Source organism: Lithobates pipiens, unplaced genomic scaffold, assembly GCF_037356315.1.
Source record: "Lithobates pipiens isolate NorthernLeopardFrog02 unplaced genomic scaffold, aLitPip1_a1.2 Scaffold_16, whole genome shotgun sequence".
Lineage (NCBI taxonomy): Eukaryota > Metazoa > Chordata > Amphibia > Anura > Ranidae > Lithobates > Lithobates pipiens.
In genome coordinates, this window is record NW_027507748.1 from 239,487,506 (window position 1) to 239,507,953 (window position 20,448).

At 46.2% G+C, this 20,448-nt stretch overlaps 1 protein-coding gene across 1 annotated transcript in view; it reads right to left on the minus strand.

The window, feature by feature from the left end:
* The window catches only part of MAPKAPK2 (MAPK activated protein kinase 2), a 95,164-nt gene extending 88,060 nt beyond the window's left edge, over positions 1–7,104 (minus strand). Inside the window, exon 1 of the mRNA XM_077481204.1 lies at positions 6,485–7,104. Within this exon, the coding sequence (XP_077337330.1) occupies positions 6,485–6,709 (225 nt within the window). The 5' untranslated portion in view covers positions 6,710–7,104. The remainder of the gene's footprint in view (positions 1–6,484) is intronic.
* Positions 7,105–20,448: the final 13,344 nt, after the last annotated feature.

The following is a 20,448-nucleotide window of genomic DNA, read 5'->3' on the forward strand; positions in this document are numbered from 1 at the left end:
ATCGGCTCATGCTCGCTGAGGGACGACCATCGTTTCTTCAGGAGAGAGTGCCATGACTGGCAGCTCTCGCACGCATGTGCAGGAGTGAAGCAACATTGCTCCAGCCAGTCGCACAGGCATAGTCTGCAGCCATGGAAGACGGATAAAGATGGATGTGGGCTTCATTTGCAGGCAAGTATCATAATTTGCGATGCATACTAGCACATTATGCCTTTACTTTGCAGGGTGGGGGGAACTAATTTCTCCCACAGAGTTTACTGCCTTTGCAACCACTTTAAAGGCAACAATAAGGCACCTTTCACATGAGCGATCCCAAACAAGTCACCAGGTCAGCTTTACAGGCAGCCCTGTTGGAAGCTCTATGCAAGTCTATGGCAGGAGGCTGTACACAGACATGCCTCCATTTACATCCAATTACCTCTGAGTCAGTTGAGGTCAAGGGAAAAAAAAAAAAAAAAAAAAAAAAAAAAAAGGAGGAAGAGGAAAGGTCGGCATGCTTTGGCATTTTTTTTGAAGACCTAAATGGGATGGATCAGAGATAACTGCTGTAAACAAAAGAAAAACGGTTTACATCCAGTTGCCCATTGATCCAATATAGGTCCAGAAAGCTCCTGCAGCAAAAAAAAAAAAAAAATAGACATGGATGTCATCAAAAATGACATCTGTTCTGCTCCCAGTTCTCTTGGCGATTACACTGGACGTTCACAGTATCGCAGGGGTGGCTTTTTTTGTTTTCGAATGGGAATTGGCCATTGGGAACGCGAGCCAAACCTGTATCCATTTTCATTAGACTTCACCAGATTTGTCCTCTTTAGGTCAAATTTTTTTTTATAAAAAAACAACAAATGGAAAAAGACAGACCTTGTCCTGTTTTTTTTTTTCCAGACCTGGCCAGACTCAGGAGTTAGGCCCCTTTTACACTTGTATGACCTGAAAGCCACACGACTCGAAGCAATGTCTGTAGTCTTGAGGTCTATGGACATCACATCAAAGTCAGACCAAAGTAGTGCAGGGACTACTTTGAAGTCGTTCAGATATGAATGATACTCATTGGAAATCACGGGGTACAACTTGTCATGCGACTTTGCAGTCCCAAGCCACACAAGTGTCACAGGAGGGCCTTAAAAGCCCTCAACTCCTCTTCCTCCCTCTTACACATTAGCACAAAAAAAAACTAGAAGTAAAAAAAAAAAAAACTTATTTTTATTGCCAAGTTCCTTCATAGGCCAGACATCACTTGACTTCCCTCATTCTGCATGTGCAAAAAAATAAAAATAAAAATCTGGTAGAGCCCCTCTTTGCATACGCAACATCTTGTAAGCGTGACAGTCATCCCAGCAGCCATTTTCAAGATGTCACGCATGCACAAATCTACTGCGGGGTCTCTGCCTGGGAACTGGTCATGCATGGAGAATCTGGCGATTGAGCAGACACACCACAGGCATCTTTGCCAGGTCCTGGTAGAGACTCACAGCATGTATGCACATGCGCAGGACCTTCATGGTGGTGCTGGAGAAGACAGGCAAAGGAGAACTTGGCTTCAAGACAACGCTGGACTTGTACGTAGGTTTTTTTTTTTTTTTTAAGCAGAGATGTGCGTTAGGCCTTCTTCATACAGCTGTTTAGCCATATAAAAAAAATTCAAGCTGCAAGAATCCAGTTGTGTGCGTTTGGAGAAGCATTTGATTCTTCCTATTGAATGTAAACAGATGCACATCTATTTACATCCACCTGCCTATAGACTTGCATGGAGCTTCCGATTAGGTTTGCTTGAAAACCAACAATCTAAATGGGTTGCATTGGGCAGTGGCACCCTTACATAGCTTAACATGGGGTATAAATTTGTGCTCTGGTTTGTGTTCAACCCCCTCTGGCTACCGTCACACCTTAAGGGAGTAGGGCGGTAAAACAGTAGCTTATTCTGGCCTTACAGCATCTGACATCGGGGGCTACAGTCATAAGTCCTAGCTGTTGGGCTGTTTCTTTTTTAAATAACAAACATGTTATATTTACTGTTCCTGTGTAGCAGTTTTGCACAGCACCCCCGATCTTCCTCTTCTATGGTGCTCCTGGCTTCTCCCCCTTGACCAGTGCCCCCAATAGCAAGCTGCTTGCTATGGGGGTGCTGGTGCATGCTTGCTCCCAAGCCCTGCACTAGGCTTCCATTAGACACACAGTCATTGTTCGACCCTTCCCCCCACTCTCTCCTTATTGGCTCACTGGCTGTGATTGACAGCAGCGGGAGCCAAATGGCTTGCCGTTGCTGTGTCCCAGTCAATGAGGAGAGAGAGACCCAGGACAGCCAAGGTTCAGGTGAGTAATGGGGGGAAGCAGCACACAGAAAGTGTTTACCTTCATGCATAGAAGGCATGACCATCAGCCTTTAAAACCACCTCAATACAGGACATTTACACCTGATCGCCGCCGCCCCCCTCCCCCTCCTCTTTCCTGACCAGGTCATTTTTCACCTTTTAGCGCCGTCACACTTTGAATGACAATTGCATGGTAATGCTACACTGTAACCATTTTCTACACACACCTAGAGCTTTGTTTGGTGGTATTTAATCACTCCTGGGTTTTTGTTTGTTTTTTTCCCTGAGGGGAAAAAAAAAAAAAGTTTTAGCTTCTGTCAGTAAATTTTGTAAATAAACAATTTTTCTCCTTCACTGATGGGCACTGATAGGCTGCACTAATGGGTGGTGGGCACACATAGGAGCCACTGGTGGGCAGCAGTGATAGCCAGCACTGACTGGCATCACTAATGGCCGCTCACTACTGGCATTCAACGGTAATCAGGGCACTGATGATCAGTGCCCCGATTACATACCTAGCGGTCCCCTGTGAGGAGATGCTACTGATAGGCTCTCCTCACTGTCAGTGTGAGGCGAGGAGCGCCGATTACCAACATCTCCATGTTTACATGTGACGGCTGTGATTGGACACAGCCGATCACATGGTTAAAGAGCCACGGCCATGGCTCTTTACACAGATCGGGGTCGCGCTGTGTCCTAGCAACACGGCAGGGGTGCACGAGACCGGTCGTTCTGGGAGGCCGTCATATGACGTCCACCCAGAACGAGAGGCGCACCACCCAGCCGTCATTTGATGGTGGGTGGGCGGCAAACGGTTAAGCTCTGTTGACTTCTTAATGTTTGGGGCCAAAATTTCTGGTAAGCAAAGAGAGCGCTATGTTCGGTGAAGGAGAACGAGGATCACGACAAGGATTTCCAATATTTCTAGTTTACCCATCACAGGATTTTGGCTAATAGCGTCCAATAGTCGAGTGGACTTTCTTGCATTATTTGTAGGCACATACAGTATGACACAAGTGTTAACATCACACAGCGATATACAGTATGTACTAAAGTAAAACTTCACTCAAAAGGATATGGGGAGGGGGTGTTCAGGTACCTGGTTTTGACAGGTAACCACTTTCACTTCTGCCCGCAACACTTAGGCGATCCATGCAGAAGCTTGACCCCCCCCCCCCCCCGCATCTCTTTCCCTGGCCTCTAGGGACATGTCACATGTCCCAGGAGGCTGTGGGAGCATTCATACAATGTGGCATGGGTATGCATAGCGGGAAGCCAGCTGTGAAGCTGCAAGCTGGTGTTCTGTTGATATGTGCCCCCCATCGAAAAGTGCCCATGCATGCACAGAACGCCACAGCACTGCAGTTAATTTCACAATCAGCTGGAGCAACGTCACCATAGCGCATAACATAGGTGCCTTTTTTCTATGGGAGATAACATTTCACAGGCACAATTTAATTCTATGCAAACAGCGGACAGACACCGTAATTGTCATATTGTGCCTCAATGTTACGACATGGGTTTACAGCAAGGCACGAGCTGACATCTACGGTGTCCCTTCACGGTTTGCTTAGCTTTCAATTGTGCTTGTGAAATGGTATCTCCTATCAAAAAACACTCCTACAATGTCAGAATGCGCTGTGGTGACGTTACTCTAGCTGATCGGCAAATCAGCTGGAGTGCCCTCCCGTTCTGCGCATGCGCGGGCACTTTTGGATGGAGGGAACAAAATCGATAGAACACCGGCTTCCCACTGTTGGGATGCCTGCGCTAAAGACCCAAAAACTGGTGAAGAACCAGCCTGGGTGAAGACAGAGCTGCATCCCTGGACTAGTAAGTGTCCTTTTATTTAAAGTCAGAAGCTATAAGATTTGAAGCCATTGACGTTAAGATTTTTTTTATTTATTGTTTTCTTCCAGAGACTGAAGTGCTTTAAAGTAAATTTTGTATTTAGTATTCACTTATATTAGGTACATATAGGATACTTGTTTTAATTAATTCATGCCTACGCTATAGCTGAGAGAGCTAGCCCTCTCATTCTGGGAGGGGGTCCATTGACGTCCTTCCAGAACAGAACCCCCTGGGTCACGCATCTGGTGCTGTCTGGCTGTGTGTGAAGGACACAGCGATCAATCACAGAACAGTTAAAAAGGGCCAATCACAGCAGTCCTTTACCATGTTAGCTGTGTTCAATCACAACTCATCACATGTAAACAGACTTGCCGGTTATCGGCATTCCTTTCCTCTATCACAGCGTGAAGGGAGGAGAGCCTTCTGTCAAAAGAGCCAACTCGTGAAAAATCTCCAATTACGTCACTTCCGGTGACTCTCCAGCAGCAGTAATTGAAGATTTTGAGGACTTGGCTATTTTCACATAACAGAGGCAGTGTATACACTGCGGTAGATGACAAGTTTGTTGTTTTGACAGAACCCTGAGAGAGGAAAAAAAAAAAAAAACACACACACACACACACTTGTAGCCACCATGTTGTTGGTTAGTATCAGCCAGACTAACAATGTCCATTAATTATATCGTGTAGTGTATACGCTGCCGGTGTAGTGTCATTTTGCTCCCCATCGTAGAATGCTCCGGAATTGACGTTGCAGCCAGAAATTTCGCACTGCACATGCGCAATGCCTTCCAAAGGATTTGCGACAATGAAGACCAGTGAAACCGTCACATAATGTCACAGAAGCCACGGTTACCCACTCTCTCTCCGCCGCTCTCTCTAAAGTTAACGTCACGATTACCTTCCCTCACTTCCGTGACATTATCTGATAGTTTCAATGAACTGCATTGTCGCAAATCCTCTGGAACGCATGGCCCAAGTGTTTGGAACACATCGCACATGCGCAGTGTGAAATTTCTGTCCGCAACGTCACTTCCGGAGCATTCTATGATGAGGAGCAAAATATGACACTACACCGGTGTTCTATCAGAATACCGCTACCCATCAGAAAATGCAAAGTGACATTGCAAACAAATGCTTCCTGCACATCCATTACAACATGGCCGCTATGCGTCCAATAAGTTTTCTAATTGGAGAGAATAGGAAGGCAGCAGACATCTTGTTACACCCAGCCAAGTCATGAATTTCACACTTACTTTAGCAGTAAACGCCCCTTATATACAGAAAGAGTATTTTTAAAATGTGTCATACTATATTGATGTAGATTTTGAAAAGCACTGACAAGCCAGTGAGAAGGCAGCGACGGCCATCTTGGTACACCCCGCACATGCTCAGCGCCAAAGTGATAGTCATAAGGCGCCGAGGGACATTGTTCGACACCCTCACTTGGTTGCAGCGAAATAGTCTATTTCGGGATTTAAGATGAGTTTACTGATAAAAATAGGTGTCAATCTTAAGACTTACCTGGGTGTAACAAGATGTCCGCTGCTGCCTTCATGTACTGTCAGACTAGGAAACCTATTGGAACATGTAGCGGCCACATTGGAACGCAAAGTGCATGCGCAATAAGCATTTTCGCTTGCAGCGTCACTTCCGTTGAAATTTCTGATGGGTAGCCGTGTTCTGCGAAAACGGCCAAGTCGTTGAAATCTGCAATTACGCTTGTTGGAGAGTCCCCGGAAGTGACTTTTGGCGAGTTGTCCATATCGACAGAACGCCGGTAACCGGCGAACGTGACCGTGAACATTCACACAAATAATCAAGGCAATTACCAGTGCCTGGATGATTGGTGCACCACCATCAGTGAAGGAGATAAAATACATTTAAAAAATACGTTTTTTTTTGTTTTTTTTCCAATATTTTCAGTCTTTTTTTTGTTTAGCAAATAATAATAAAAAAAATAAAACAGTGGTGATTAAATTCCACAAAAAGCAAACTTTGTTAAAAAAAAAAAAAAAAAAAAAAAAAAAGAAGAAGGAGGAGAAGCTTCATATGGGTACAGTGCTGCATGACCGCGCAATTGTCAAAGTGTGACAGCGCTGAAAATTGTCCTGGGCAGGAAGTGGGTGCAAGTGGCCGGTATTGGTGTTTAAAGGGCCAGCGCACCAATGGGTTGTTGTGATGGTGGCACCAATCCCTACTATACAACAGACTGGGGCCCCACACCTAAGAGATCTGTTTAGAAGAGGACTCCATGTATGTAGAGGGCAATCTTATGACTTATGTCCAGTAACCAGTCCCCTCCCCCCACTTCCCTCTTACCTTCAATGCAAACTTGTCCCCAGTCTTCTTGCTGAAGATCTCCAGCACCTTGCCATTGATGCCCAGCCCCAGGACCTGGTTAGTCACTTTGTAGTCATCTGTGATGGCGTTCTTCTTGACGGGCACTATAGATTTGAACTGGACCTGCTGTGGGGAGGGCTGTTGTTGTCCGGGGGGCTGACTTATTGTCGGAGGGTTCAGGAAAGGCAGCCCAGGGTTCATCATGGTGACCACAAGTGGTGGAGGGAGAGAAGGGGGTCACCTCTATAGGAGAGCTGCTGCTCAGGGTCCTCCGCAGACCAATCTAGAATAAACAGTCCCGGGGCGGGGGGGGGGGGGGCACAGGTCGAAGGGCCCCTGAGCTCACGGGATCCTATAGGGAAGTGGGGGGGGGAGGGGCCCCTGAGCCTTCGGCTTGGTTGTGGAAGACGAAAGTAATCGATAACTCCGAACAACAAGGTCGCGGCTTCGGGGAGACTCAGCCAAAGTCGTGGGAATGTATGTGCGAGCCGCCGGATCCCCGCTCGGGTCCAGGCCGACCTTCCACAGTAGAACGGCGAGGACTACAAAATGTTCCAGCGCCGGATCACTTCCACCATTGACGTCACAGCCTCGTACTGGACTCCAGCAGCCGCTCTTAAAAGGGCCAATGGCTTCTTAAGGCGCTCACCAAAGACACGGTGGAGAAAAGGTGGGCCCTCCCTCCGGCTGTATGTGTGTGCGCCAATACCTGAACACATGAAGGCCTGCGAGAGTTTTCAGGGTTATTGCATCCCTCCCAACTTTCTGACATGGAAATAAGAGACACCTATCAGAAAAATATGCAGGTATAGGGCACACTCCTTGCCACGCCCCCTTAAAGGAGAATTGTACAAAAAATAAGATTGGTTAAACCCACAAGTGATTTATTTACCACTACTATTCCTTTATATTGGTGTAGCGCTGGCTCCTGATGAGCATGTGCTATATGTTTTTCAAAGTTAAATCTCACAGTTGGGTTTTGGGGCTAATTTTACAAAATTATGGTTTCAGTACCAGTCCAGCTGGGTTGCACTGGGTTCTCTTTGACCGCAGGTGTCACTGTCACCGCCGGCAAGTGTGAGAACGCAGTCTAGCTGGGTGTATTGAATGCCACGTTTCTTTCGGAACCAGCCCAGTGGGAGTGTTCTCCTGCTGTGCATTCTGGGAGGTGGTATTTAAGGTGCCAACACCACGTGCTTCGGGTTTCCGTTCCAGAGAATATTTTCTGTCCATTTGGCTCTGGTCCTCCTGACCAGCTCCTATGGCCCTCCTGGCCTGGGGTTCAGAACCATGCATTTCCAAGCTTCAGGGCTGGCGACACAACTGCAGGGACAGGCCTGAATGGATATCGGGGTCTATTGATTCAAAGGTGGTCCAGTGCCGTCTCATCTAAGGACCAGCAACTGGTGAAGCATCCAGGGGAGGACTCCTCAGGAGAAGGCCGTGCGCAAGGCTGGTTCTCTGAAGGAGCCTGTAGGCTTAGTTGAAGGACACTACATGGATCTACACTCATATGGTATCGCCGGATCGGCTGAGAGTTACTGGTACAATATGATAGCTCGTTAAATTTGTCTATTTCCCTCAGTATGCTCAAGTCTGTGGCAGAGACTTTCTCAAGTATTCTACATTTAAGTCTGTGGCAGAGACTTTACTTAAAGTGGTTGTAAACCCTTACAAACCACTTTGACCTACAGGTAAGCCTAGATTAAGGCTTACGTGTAGATCCAAGAAATATCTCCTAAACCTATACGGTTTAGGAGATATTTACAAAAAGACAGCATGCGCCATAGACAGTGGCGCACTGGGCAGGCCGCAGATCACGGCGATATGCCGCTCATGTCGACTCCCGTGTGCATGCGCGGGAGTGACGTCATCACGGCTCCGGCGAATCACAGCGCCGGAGCAGCGAGACCCGGAAGTCACTCTGGAATACATGGCAGAGGCGAACATGAAGACGGAGGACCGCTTCGGGGGCTTCGTTCTCAGGTAAGTTATTCATAGTGAGCTAGTATGCTATGCCTTTACCTTGCAGGTTTTTTTTTAAATACCTTTTACTTCCTGTTTAACAGAGGAGGAGGAGGTCTATCTGGGGGTTGTAAAATCCAGCTGTGAAACGGTTATTCTCTGGATTTCTTCTATAAAGACTTTCCATTTTTTGCAGTCCAAAGTACCTGAACTTACTCTTAACCCTTTACCCTAAACTGAGAGATTCTGTTTCTACTTTAAATAAATAGCCCAAAAGAAGATTCAGTGTCAGTTTCCACATTTCTTTGGGCCATCTACCAAGGGAAGCCCTAGACGGAAAAGCAGTCAAGAAGGTAACGGTAAGCTCAATAAAACCAGCAGCTCCTTCAGGGGTCAGTGCTACAATGGCTTTTGGAATATACAAATGCAGCAATTTAGAAATCAAAAGAAAGGTTTATCTCTGGATAACATATTTTGATAGATAAAAAGTGCATTTTATATACATTTATATAGATCAGACCAAAATGATGAGGGACAGAGGGACATTGCTCCCAATCAGGGACAGTTGGGAGGTATGTTACTGCAATGTGTAGTAGAGAGTGGTCTCATTTCCTTAGAGCAGGGATGTCCAAACTTTTTACAAAGAGGGCCAGATTTGATGAAGTGAACATGCGCGAGGGCCGACCATTTTGCCTGACATTCTTTGAACCATTAAAATTAGCTCTAAGTGTGTTCGTCTGAGCACTAATACACTTCCCCACAAGAATTCTCTTGCCTTTGTGGCTGTGTGTGGTGAATGTTTGAACTCAAGTGTATTATTTGGATACAGCGTATTTATTGGCGTATAACACGCACCATCACTTCAGGGAAGCTTCAGGAAAAAAAACTTACAATTTTAAATAAAGAACTGTGAAGCAAAATAAGGGTCAGTGTCCATCTGCAGACCCACCATTGCTAGGAATGCAGTGCCCACCATTGCCAGGGTTGCACCCACCATTGCCAGGGATGCACTCACCATTGCCAGCAATTCACCCACCATTGCCAGCAATGCACCCACCATTGCCAGGAATGCTGCCACCATTGCCAGGAATGCTGCCAGCAATGCACCCACCATTGCCAGCAATGCACCCACCATTGCCAGGAATTCCCTCACCATTGCCGCGAATGCTGCCACCATTGCCGGGAATGCTGCCAACATTGCCGGGAATGCTGCCAACATTGCCGGGAATGCACCCACCATTGCCAGGAATTCACCCACCATTGCCAGGGATTCACCCACCATTGCCAGGGATTCACCCACCATTGCCAGGAATGCAGCCACCATTGCCAGGAATGCAGCCACCATTGCCAGGAATTCACTTGCCATTGCCAGGAATGCAGCCACCATTGCTGGGAATGCACCCACCATTGCCAGGAATGCACCCACCATTGCCAGGAATGCACCCACCATTGCCGGGAATTCACTCACCATTGCTGGGAATTCACTCACCATTGCCGGGAATTCACTCACCATTGCCGGGAATGCAGCCATCATTACCGGGAATGCAGCCACCATTACCGGGAATGCAGCCACCATTACCGGGAATGCAGCCACCATTACCGGGAATGCAGCCACCATTGCCGGGAATGCAGCCACCATTGCCGGGAATGCTGCCACCATTGCCGGGAATGCTGCCACCATTGCCAGGAATGCTGCCACCATTGCCAGGGATTCACCCACCATTGCCAGGGATTCACCCGCCATTGCCAGGAATTCACTCACCATTGCCGGGAATGCAGCCACCATTGCCGGGAATGCAGCCACCATTTCCAGGAATGCAGCCACCATTGCCAGGAATGCAGCCACCATTGCCAGGAATTCACTCGCCATTGCCGGGAATGCTGCCACCATTGCCAGGAATGCAGCCACCATTGCCAGGAATGCAGCCACCATTGCCAGGAATGCTGCTACCATTGCCGGGAATGCTGCCACCATTGCCAGGAATGCAGCCACCATTGCCAGGGATTCACCTGCCATTGCCAGGAATTCATTCACCATTGCCGGGAATGCTGCCACCATTGCTAGGAATGCAGCCACCATTGCCAGGAATGCAGTCACCATTGCCAGGAATGCTGCCACCATTGCCGGGAATTTCACCCACCATTGCCAGGAATGCAGCCACCATTGCCAGGGATTCACCCACCATTGCCAGGGATTCACCCGCCATTGCCAGGAATGCAACCACCATTGCCAGGAATGCAGCCACCATTGCCAGGAATGCTGCCACCATTGCCGGGAATTTCACCCATCATTGCCAGGAATGCAGCCACCATTGCCAGGGATTCACCCGCCATTGCCAGGAATGCAGCCACCATTGCCAGGAATGCAGCCACCATTGCCAGGAATTCACTCGCCATTGCCGGGAATGCTGCCACCATTGCCAGGAACGCAGCCACCATTTCTGGGAATGCACCCACCATTGCCAGGAATGCACCCACCATTGCCAGGAATTCACTCACCATTGCCGGGAATTCACTCACCATTGCCAGGAATTCACTCACCATTGCCGGGAATGCAGCCACCATTACCGGGAATGCAGCCACCATTGCCGGGAATGCTGCCACCATTGCCGGGAATGCTGCCACCATTGCCAGGGATTCACCCACCAGTGCCGGGAATTTCACCCACCATTGCCAGGAATGCAGCCACCATTGCCGGGAATTTCACCCACCATTGCCAGGAATTTCACCCACCATTGCCAGGAATGCAGCCACCATTGCTGGGAATTTCACCCACCATTGCCAGGAATTTCACCCACCATTGCCAGGAATGCAGCCACCATTGCTAGGAATTCACTCACCATTTCCAGGAATGCAGCTCCACAATTGCAATTGCCAGGAATGCAGCTACCATTACCATCAGTGCAGCCATGGAGGGCAGGACGAGCGCTAAAGACATCCTACAGGAGAATCTCACACAGCGGCCTCTTTAAGAGAAAGTCCCGCCTCCTTTGATGGACAGCATTTGTCGTCCAATGGCAGAGACGGGACTTCCTATTACAGAGGCTGCCGTGTAAACAGGAAATTCTCCTCCTGTGTGCACGGCACTCGTCCCGCCTCCTCCCTCCGAGGCAGCCGGACTATATATCTTTTGTGGCCCCGGCGCTGGGAGATCGTCGGGGGCCACAAAAGATATATATATGTTTAAATAATCAGGCAGGCCGTTCAAAACCGGACTGCGGGCCGCGATTGGCCCACGGGCCGGACTTTGGACATGCCTGCCTTAGAGCGTTATGTATTTTGTAAGGCCCCATTCACAGCACTGTGTCACGTGGCTGCGTGTTTATTCATGCTTTTTTTTGTTCGTTTTCATGCAAAGCACATAGGGCAGCCCATTCATTAACAAAAAACGCCAAAGAAGCTCCTGCATCCTGTTTTCTTTGTAGAGCTAAGTACTTTTTTATTACTACACGTTTTACCAAATTTGTCACGCGTTTTGCTAAAAGAATGTTTGCTGGGAGTGTTGTTGAAGAGGAGTTCTGCCCGCCCGCCCCGTTTAAAATTAAAAGTCAGCAGCTACACATATTGCAGCTGCTGACTTTTAACGTTAGGACACTTACCTGTCCTGGAGTCCAGCGACGTTGGCACCGCAGCTGATGTTTACATCGGCTGGTCGGGTGCTGCCCCCACTATTGCTGGTAAGGGAACCCGGCAATTTAACCTTTTTGGCTTCATGGATGGGTCCCTGCTGCACTCTCTCACTGGCCGGCAGAAAGGGGGGAGGAGGGGGTGCCGAGCTGCTGATGTACTTTGCCGTGGCCTAGTCTCCCGGAAGTGGACAGAGTACCTGTGAAAGGTGCCAAATGTGGCACCAGGGGAGGAATCAGATGAGTGGACGTTCCACTTTTGGTTTAATTCGCTTTAATTCTAGAAAAACAGAGATGTGCATGCAGCCTTAGGAGCCGTCCACAGTAGACAATTTGAGAACGCAGGCAGAATCGCCACAATTCTTCCCGTGATTCCAAGTTGCAGTAAAATGTACAGGGCACTTTTGGGTGACATTATTCTTAACGGCACCCCAAATGCGCTACCATTCTGGCATGATAGTCCTGTAACAGATTCATACTGAAAAACACAAGTTTAAAAATCTTGCTAATCTTGTCGCCCAAAAAAGAAGGAGCTTCTTTTGGGGCAACAGGCTCACATAGGGCAGCCCATTGAAGTGAATAGACTGTGTGCTATGTGTGACATGCAGGAACACTGTATGTACATCACCCTTTTAAAATCGCAAGCAGGAACACTTGTTCCCACAACAAGGTATCTGAATGGAGCCTTAACCTCTTTGTGCTGGTGCCTTCCGGCCTTTAAGAGGTTTATGTCGCTGGGAGGTGGAGCTTAAAATCACGTGACCGCCTTGATTGGCTGTCATGTGTTCTCAAAAACTTCAGCTCACAAGCAGCGATTGGGAGCTTTCAGTTAGGTGCCAGTAACTGTGTCAACAGTGTATGCGCTCTCAGCATAGCTCTAGTTACAGCAATTCACGCATTGGCGCAGAGAGGCCACATATTTGTGTGCGGCTGTCGCCAAGGGGTTGAGCTCCGGAAGGTCTTAACCCCTTCCTGACCAGGGCAATTTTTGTTTATTCAGCACTGCGCTACTTTAAGTAGTACCGTATATACTCGAGTATAAGCCGAGATTTTCAGCCTCTTTTTTGAGGCTGAAAGTGCCCCCCTCGGCTTATACTCGAGTCATCGCTGTCTGCCTGCTCGATCAGCGTGTCGAGCAGACAGACAGCGGACATTCTACCATTCAAACGCCGCACCTCCGCCTCCGCCTTCGCCTGTGATAGGCGGAACACTGAATTTCCCAGCAGCCTGTGTTCCGCCTATCACGGACATCGTCTCATCCTCGTACTACGGAGGGATGGACGGACACACAGGGATGGACGGACACACAGGGATGGACGGACACACACACAGGGATGGACAGGCATGTCTCACCCTCGGCTTATACACGAGTCAATAAGTTTGCCAGTTTTTTTGGGGGTAAATTGGGGGCCTCGGCTTATATTCGGGTCGGCCTATACTCGAGTATATACGGTAATTGCACAGTCATGCAACACTGTTACATAGTTAGGTAGAAAAAAGTCCATCTAGTTCAACCATAAAAATAAATAAAAAATAATATCAAACAATCCCATATACACAATCCTATAACCACAGTTGATCCAGAGGAAGGCGAAAAACTACCAGGAAAGCATGATCCAATTTGCTACAGTAGGGGAAAAAATTCCTTACTGATCCCCCCGAAAGGCAATCAGATTTTAAAACTTAGTACATAGTTATATTATGTACATTTAGGAAATAATACAGGCCTTTTTTAAAGCAATCTACTGAGCAGGCCAGAACCACCTCTGGCGGGAGTCTATTCTAGATTTTCACAGCTCTTACTGTGAAGAAACCTTTCTGTATTTGGAGATTAAATCTTTTTTCATCTAGACATAAAGAGTGCCCCCTTGTCCTCTGTGATGACTGTAAAGTGAATAACTCAACACCAAGTTCACTATATGGACCACTTATATATTTATACATGTTGGTCATATCCCCTCTTAATCTCTTCTCAAGAGAGAATAAATTCAGTTCCTTTAATCTTTCCTCATAGCTGAGCTCCTCCATGCCTCTTATCAGTTTAGATGCCCTTCTCTGTACTTTCTCCAGTTCCCTGATATCCTTTTTGAGAACTGGTGCCCAAAACTGAACTACATAATCCAGATGAGGTCTTACTAATGATTTGTACTGTACTTTGTACTGTATCCATATTCAATTTATATAATTTTTTTCACACAAATAGAGCTTTCTTTTGTTGATATTTAATCACCACTGGGTTTTTATTATATAACTGAAAATAGAGCAAAAATCATTTTTGCTTTCTGTTATAAAACATATCGTATAACACGCACCCCAAGTTTAGGAAGGAATTTAAAAGAAAAAAACTTTTAGGAGGGAAAGTTTAAGGAAAAAAACGTACATTTAAATACCCATCAATGCAGCCTTGTCAGTCATTTGCAGCCTTGTATGTTATTTGCAGACTTGTCAGTGTCTTTGGCGTTTAAAAATGGTGGCGAGATACAGAGCGGATGTCCTGTGTATCTCGGTGGCGCTCGGTAGCTCTCGGCCGTTCTCGGCTATTTTCGGCTGTTCTCAGCGGCTTTAGGCCGAAAGCCTCAGAGTGCAGCTGAAAATAGCCAAGAACGGCCGCGTGTGGCCAAAAATAGCCGAAAGCTTATAACACGCACCCACGATTTTCCCATGATTTTAAAGAGAAAAAAGTGCGTGTTATACGCCGATAAATACGGTAATTTCTTCATAAATTTTGGCCAAAATGTATTCTGCTACGTATCTTTGATAAAAAAAAAATCCCAATAGTTGTACAGTGATTGATTTGCGTGGAAGTTTAAAGCGTCTGCAAACTATGGTATGTACACTGGAATTTATTTTATTTTTTTAATACTAGTAATGGCAGTGATTAGCGTCTTATAGTGGCACTGTGATAGTCACTAACTGACACTGGATGGGAACTGACACAGACATCACCAGTGACCGTTCTGATAGGGGACATGTTAAAGATCTTCTGTTCCCAGTGATCAGGAACAGCGATCTCTGTCATGTGCCTGACAGCCCACCCCCCTGCAGTTAGAACACGCTTAACCCCTTTTCCTGCCAGTGTAATTTATACATTGATCAGCGCATTTTTATAGCAATGATCAATGTAGTAATGTCACTGGATCACAAAAAGTGTAATTTGGGATCAGCTAAAAAAAAAAATTGCATATCGCTGCCATGACCAGTAAAAGCAAATAAAAAATAAATAAAAGTCCCTAAATCTATCCCATAGTTTGTAGACGTGATAACTTTTGCGCAAACCAATCAATATATGCCTATTGCGATTTTTTTTTTACCAAAAATATGTAGAAGAACATAAATCAGCCCAAACTGATGAATACATTTGTTTTTTAATTTTTTAATTTTTTTGGATATATATTATAGCAGAAAGTAAAATAAAAAGTTTAGTTTTTTTTCAAAATTGTTGCTTTTTTTGTTTTATAGCGCCAAAATTAAAAGCCACCAAAAGAAATTTCTATTTATGGGAAAAAAAGGATGTCAATTTTGTTTGGGTACAGCATCGCATGGCTGCACAATCAATTGTTAGTTAAAACGATGCAGGCCAGGCCATATTGCAAGATATGGCTGGGTGAATCCTTCCCGTCCTTAAGTAGTTAAAGGAGCAAATGATTGTTTAAATGATGCTTAAAATCAAACAATAAAAATTAAAAATTCCTTTATATACTATAGTGCCGGGGGGTCCTTAGTTTGCCTGTAAAGTGGGGCATCTGTACCGTGTATAGAACCTGCTGCAGCAAAACTGACATTTATAAAGAAAGAAAAATCACATTTGAATTGATTTTCCCTGCAAGCTTTCTTTATTTAGTAAACAACGGCTTGAGGAGCCAGTCTGTATGAGGAGGATACATTTTAGTGCACTCAGAACAAGATTGGAGATTTTTTGAATAAATTCTGGTGTCTCTTTGGCAGATTTTGGATGGAAAAAAAAACGTTCTGCACCACAGTGAGAAAACCTTATATGAAGAAGTCAAATTAAAATACAAGCAGACCAAGATTAACAATTATTTTTAGATAGAGTCCGGTGTGGAAAATGTGGGCTTTGGGTGTTGGCAGTGCCTTCACAATAACACTATAGATGTACTCTTGATGAAAGCAAGAATTGATTTCCTGTAAAAGAAATTTTATTTTGAGGCCCCTGTCAAACAGTTGTGGAAAAATTGGTCTGTCACAATCATGCGCAAGGCTTGAAGACCAGTTGCTATAACAGTTCCAGGACTACCACCTACCAGCAGGATAGCTACACAGGCAGTCACCCTGGCAGATGATGCAGGCTCATCTGAGGTGCGGGCTCTAAGTACTAACCGGTGTTCACCAGAGCTGGAGATGGGTTTAGCTGTGTGTTAATACCAGGTCGCAGTCCTCTGGATCACCCAACCAGGAGGTGAACAAGCCGGGATCCAGTAGCTGAAAAGCAGGTAAGGATCAAACAGAAGCGTGGTCAGTAAACAAGCCAAAAGGTCAGTAACATGTGGTTGCAGGTTGGGATCAGGCAGAAGCGTAGTCGAGGAACAAGCCAAGGGTCGATAACGAGTGGTAGCAAAATATGGTTGGCAGCAGGGAAGACTGGTTGAGAAGCACAATAATCTGGCAAAGAGGAAGTGCAGAGACATGGCTTATATAAGGAAGTTCATGGGAGGAGCAAAGAGTTCAAGGTTACACAGAAGTGAACAGCTAAGGTCCCAGGTTCAAGTCCAGGTCCTGACATCGGGTGTTGTTTATGCCTTCACCCTATAACCTTCTAGAGCAGTGGTTCTCAACTCCTGTCCTCAGGACCCACTTGCAGTCCAGGTTTGCAAGATAACTACCTCACAGGTGATATAATTTGCTGCTCAGTGATTGCAGTATTCTAGTCTACATCTCTCCAAGGTAATAGCTAAAATCTGGCCTGTTAGTGAGTCCTGGGGACAGGAGTTGAGAACCACTGTTCTAGAGGTACTTTTGATGAAAGCAAGAATTGGCCTTGCTGTAAAAAATTTCAATTTGATGCACCTGTCACACACTTGTGGAGAAATTGGTCTTTGGGTGTTGTTGGTGCCTTCACCCCGTAACCTTCTAGAGGTACTCTTGATGAAACCAAGAGTTGACGTTACTGTAAAAATTTTAAATGTATGCCCCTGTCACACACTTGCATAAAAAATGGTCTTTGGGTGTTGTTGGTGCCTTCACCCCGTAACCTTCTAGAGGTACTCTTGATGAAAGCAAGAATTGGCCTCACTGTAAATAATTTAAATTTGACGCCCTAGTGACACACTTGCAGAAAAATTGGTGTTTGGGTGGTGTCAGTGGCAGTGCCTTCACCCATAAGCTTCTAGAGGTACTCTTGATAAAACCAAGAATTGGCCTTGCTATAAAAAATTTAAATTTAAAGCCCCTTTGAAACAGTTGCTCAAAAATTGGTCTTTGGGTGTTGTTGCTGCCTTCCCCCCGTAACCTTCTAGAGATAATGACTAATCGCTAACATTTGCGTGAAACATAACCTCCTTGTCCTCTTTGTCCCCTGCTCCATCTGTCAACCACTTGTCAAATGGAGCTTCAATAAAAAGGATTATTGGAAGTGCAACCATCTGGAATCATTTCCTTATGTTACACAGCATGCGAGCTAAGCTAGCACCTGACTAGTGTGTGTGGAGATTAACCAGAGACTCGCTCACCTGGAGCTGCTTTTTTTGTGTCATTGAAAACCTTCTAGATAGAGGTACTCTTGATGAAAGCAAGAATTGGCCTTGCCGTAAAAAACAGGTGTAGAAAAATTGGTCATTGGGTATTAAATGTGCCATGTAAATCTATACCAAAAAATGAATTCAAGATCAAATCAACAACCCACAAAGCTAGGCAGGCTAGACAGTCTAGCAGAGATTCGAGATCTCAATAACACTAATGCCGTGTACACACGAGCGGATTGTATGGCGTACTTAGTCAGTCGAAACACATTTCAGAGGACAATCCGCTCGTGTGTGGGCTTCAGCGGACTTTTTCAGCGTGCAGTCCGGAGTACTAAGAATTTTGTTTTTTTCGAAATTCTGTCCGTCGTACTTTGGTTTCAGCGGACAATACGGTCGTCAGTATGCTAGTTCGACGGACTAAGAATGGCGCATGCCCTGAAAGGATTTACACGGCGGAAGGGTGCTTTGCTGTGTCTTGGACTTCCTATTTCTAGTCCCGTCGTACGTGCTGTACACGTCATCGCGCAAGCTTTCGACGGACTGTTTGTGCATCCGTGTGTGGTCAAGTCCGTTCAGTGTAAAGTACGACAGACTGTCCGTCGGATTGTATGACGAACTAAGTACGCCATACAATCCGCTCGTGTGTACGCGGCATAAGGCTCTGTTTCCACTTATGTGACTTGTTGTGAGACTTGACACATGTGAAGTCACATGACAAGTCAAAATTCATGTATTTCAATTGTCCCCATTCTAGTTGGTGTGACTTAAGTCGCAGCGGTTCCCAAAAAGCTTTTTGCACTACTTTGTTCTGATTTTGGTGCGACTTGCTCTCCATAGAAAGCAATCAAGTCCCAATGAAGTCGCATGTACATATATGTCACCGCGACTTTGTTGCGACTGCGATGGACATTTGCAGAATCACATGATCTCTGCTCCTCCCAAAGACATCACTTCCTATATAATATAGTATAGAATAGTAATAATGTGCAGTAAACTCTAACAACCAATGGGTGTGGGATAATAATGTGCAGTAACCCCTGGCAACCAATGGGTGTGTGGTAATAATGTGCACTGTGTTCTCTTGGTGGGGACTGCTTCCCCTGCCGTGAGATCACAATGGTTTTGCAGAAGGGAATCCCCTGTCAACACTGTCTGTATTGATGGGGGAATTTATCTAGTTTCTTTCCTGCAACTTGTGGCTGCAGGAAAGAAACTAGCTCCGTCTGGGGGGGGGGCAAATAATATTTGTCAAAGGGGCCAAAAATGTTAAAGATGGCTTTGACCACATCCTTCAGCACATCACAGTTTATTCTGCAAGTGTCATGGATAGGGGTGCAACAGATCGGCACCGATCCGTGATCCGAACAGGTCACCCCGCTCGGATCGGCACACGACGCGATCCGCAGAGTGCTCCACGGTCTCGGCCTTAGGAAAGGCCATGGCTTCGACCTAGTTCTGGAGTGGTGGCCATCTTGGTGCACCCAGCAGCGTTTACAATGTGATTGCTTTGTCAAATGACAGATCGATCACTTGTAAACAAACCGGAGTCATGATGACGCTGGTTCCTCTCTCCCCTCTCTGTACAAATCTGTACAGTGGAGGAGAGAAATCGAATGGCAGCAGCACTGTGGGCTGCATCTGTAGTGCCCACAGCGCTGCTCTGTGACAATTGCAGTCACAGCCATCCCTCCATACCCTGCCAATACTCTGCCAATACTCTACAATACCCTGCAATACCCTGCCAATACTTACCCTGCCAATACTCTGCAATAACCTGCCAATACTCTGCAATAACCTGCCAATACTCTGCCATACGCTGCCAATACTCTGCCATACCCTGCCAATACTCTGCCATACCCTGCCAATACTCTGCCAATACTCTGCAATAACCTGTCAATACCCTGCCAAAACCCTGCCAATACCGTGCCAATACTCTGCAATACCCTGCCAATACTCTGCAATACCCTGCCAATACTCTGCAATACCCTGCCAATACTCTGCCATACCCTGCCAATACTCTGCCATACCCTGCCAATACTCGGCAATACCCAGCCATACCCTGCAATACTCAGTAATACCCAGCCATACTCATCCATGCTCAGCCAATATTACATTGGGGGAGATGACGTGGATATTACAGTGGGGGAGATGTATATTAGAGTGGGGAGAGCTCTAAAAGATTATCCCCATACGCCCATGCCGGGAATCTAGAATTTTTTAAAATGTTGGAAATGCGAGAGTAAGTTATCACCAGGCATATTTCAAGGTATTTGACATATAAAATTGTAATACTTCCTTTACCAATTTGTTATTCATATTTCAGAACCCAAGCAAGCTGGGAAGACAGCACACAGGGTTTGCCACCGGAAGATGAGTTATAGGAGGCTGCTGCTGCAGAGGAGGTAGAACAATTCCAAGATACTGTTGACCAGTAGGGATGAGCCGAACACCCCCCGGTTCGGTTCGCACCAGAACTTTCGAACGGACCCCAAATTCGTACGAACGTTAGAACCCCATTGAAGTCTATGGGACTCGAACGTTCGAAATTAAAAGTGTTAATTTTAAAGGCTAATATGCAAGGTACTGTCCTAAAAAGGGTTTGGGGACCTGGCTCCTGCCCCAGGGGACATGGGTCACTGTAAAAAAAACTTTT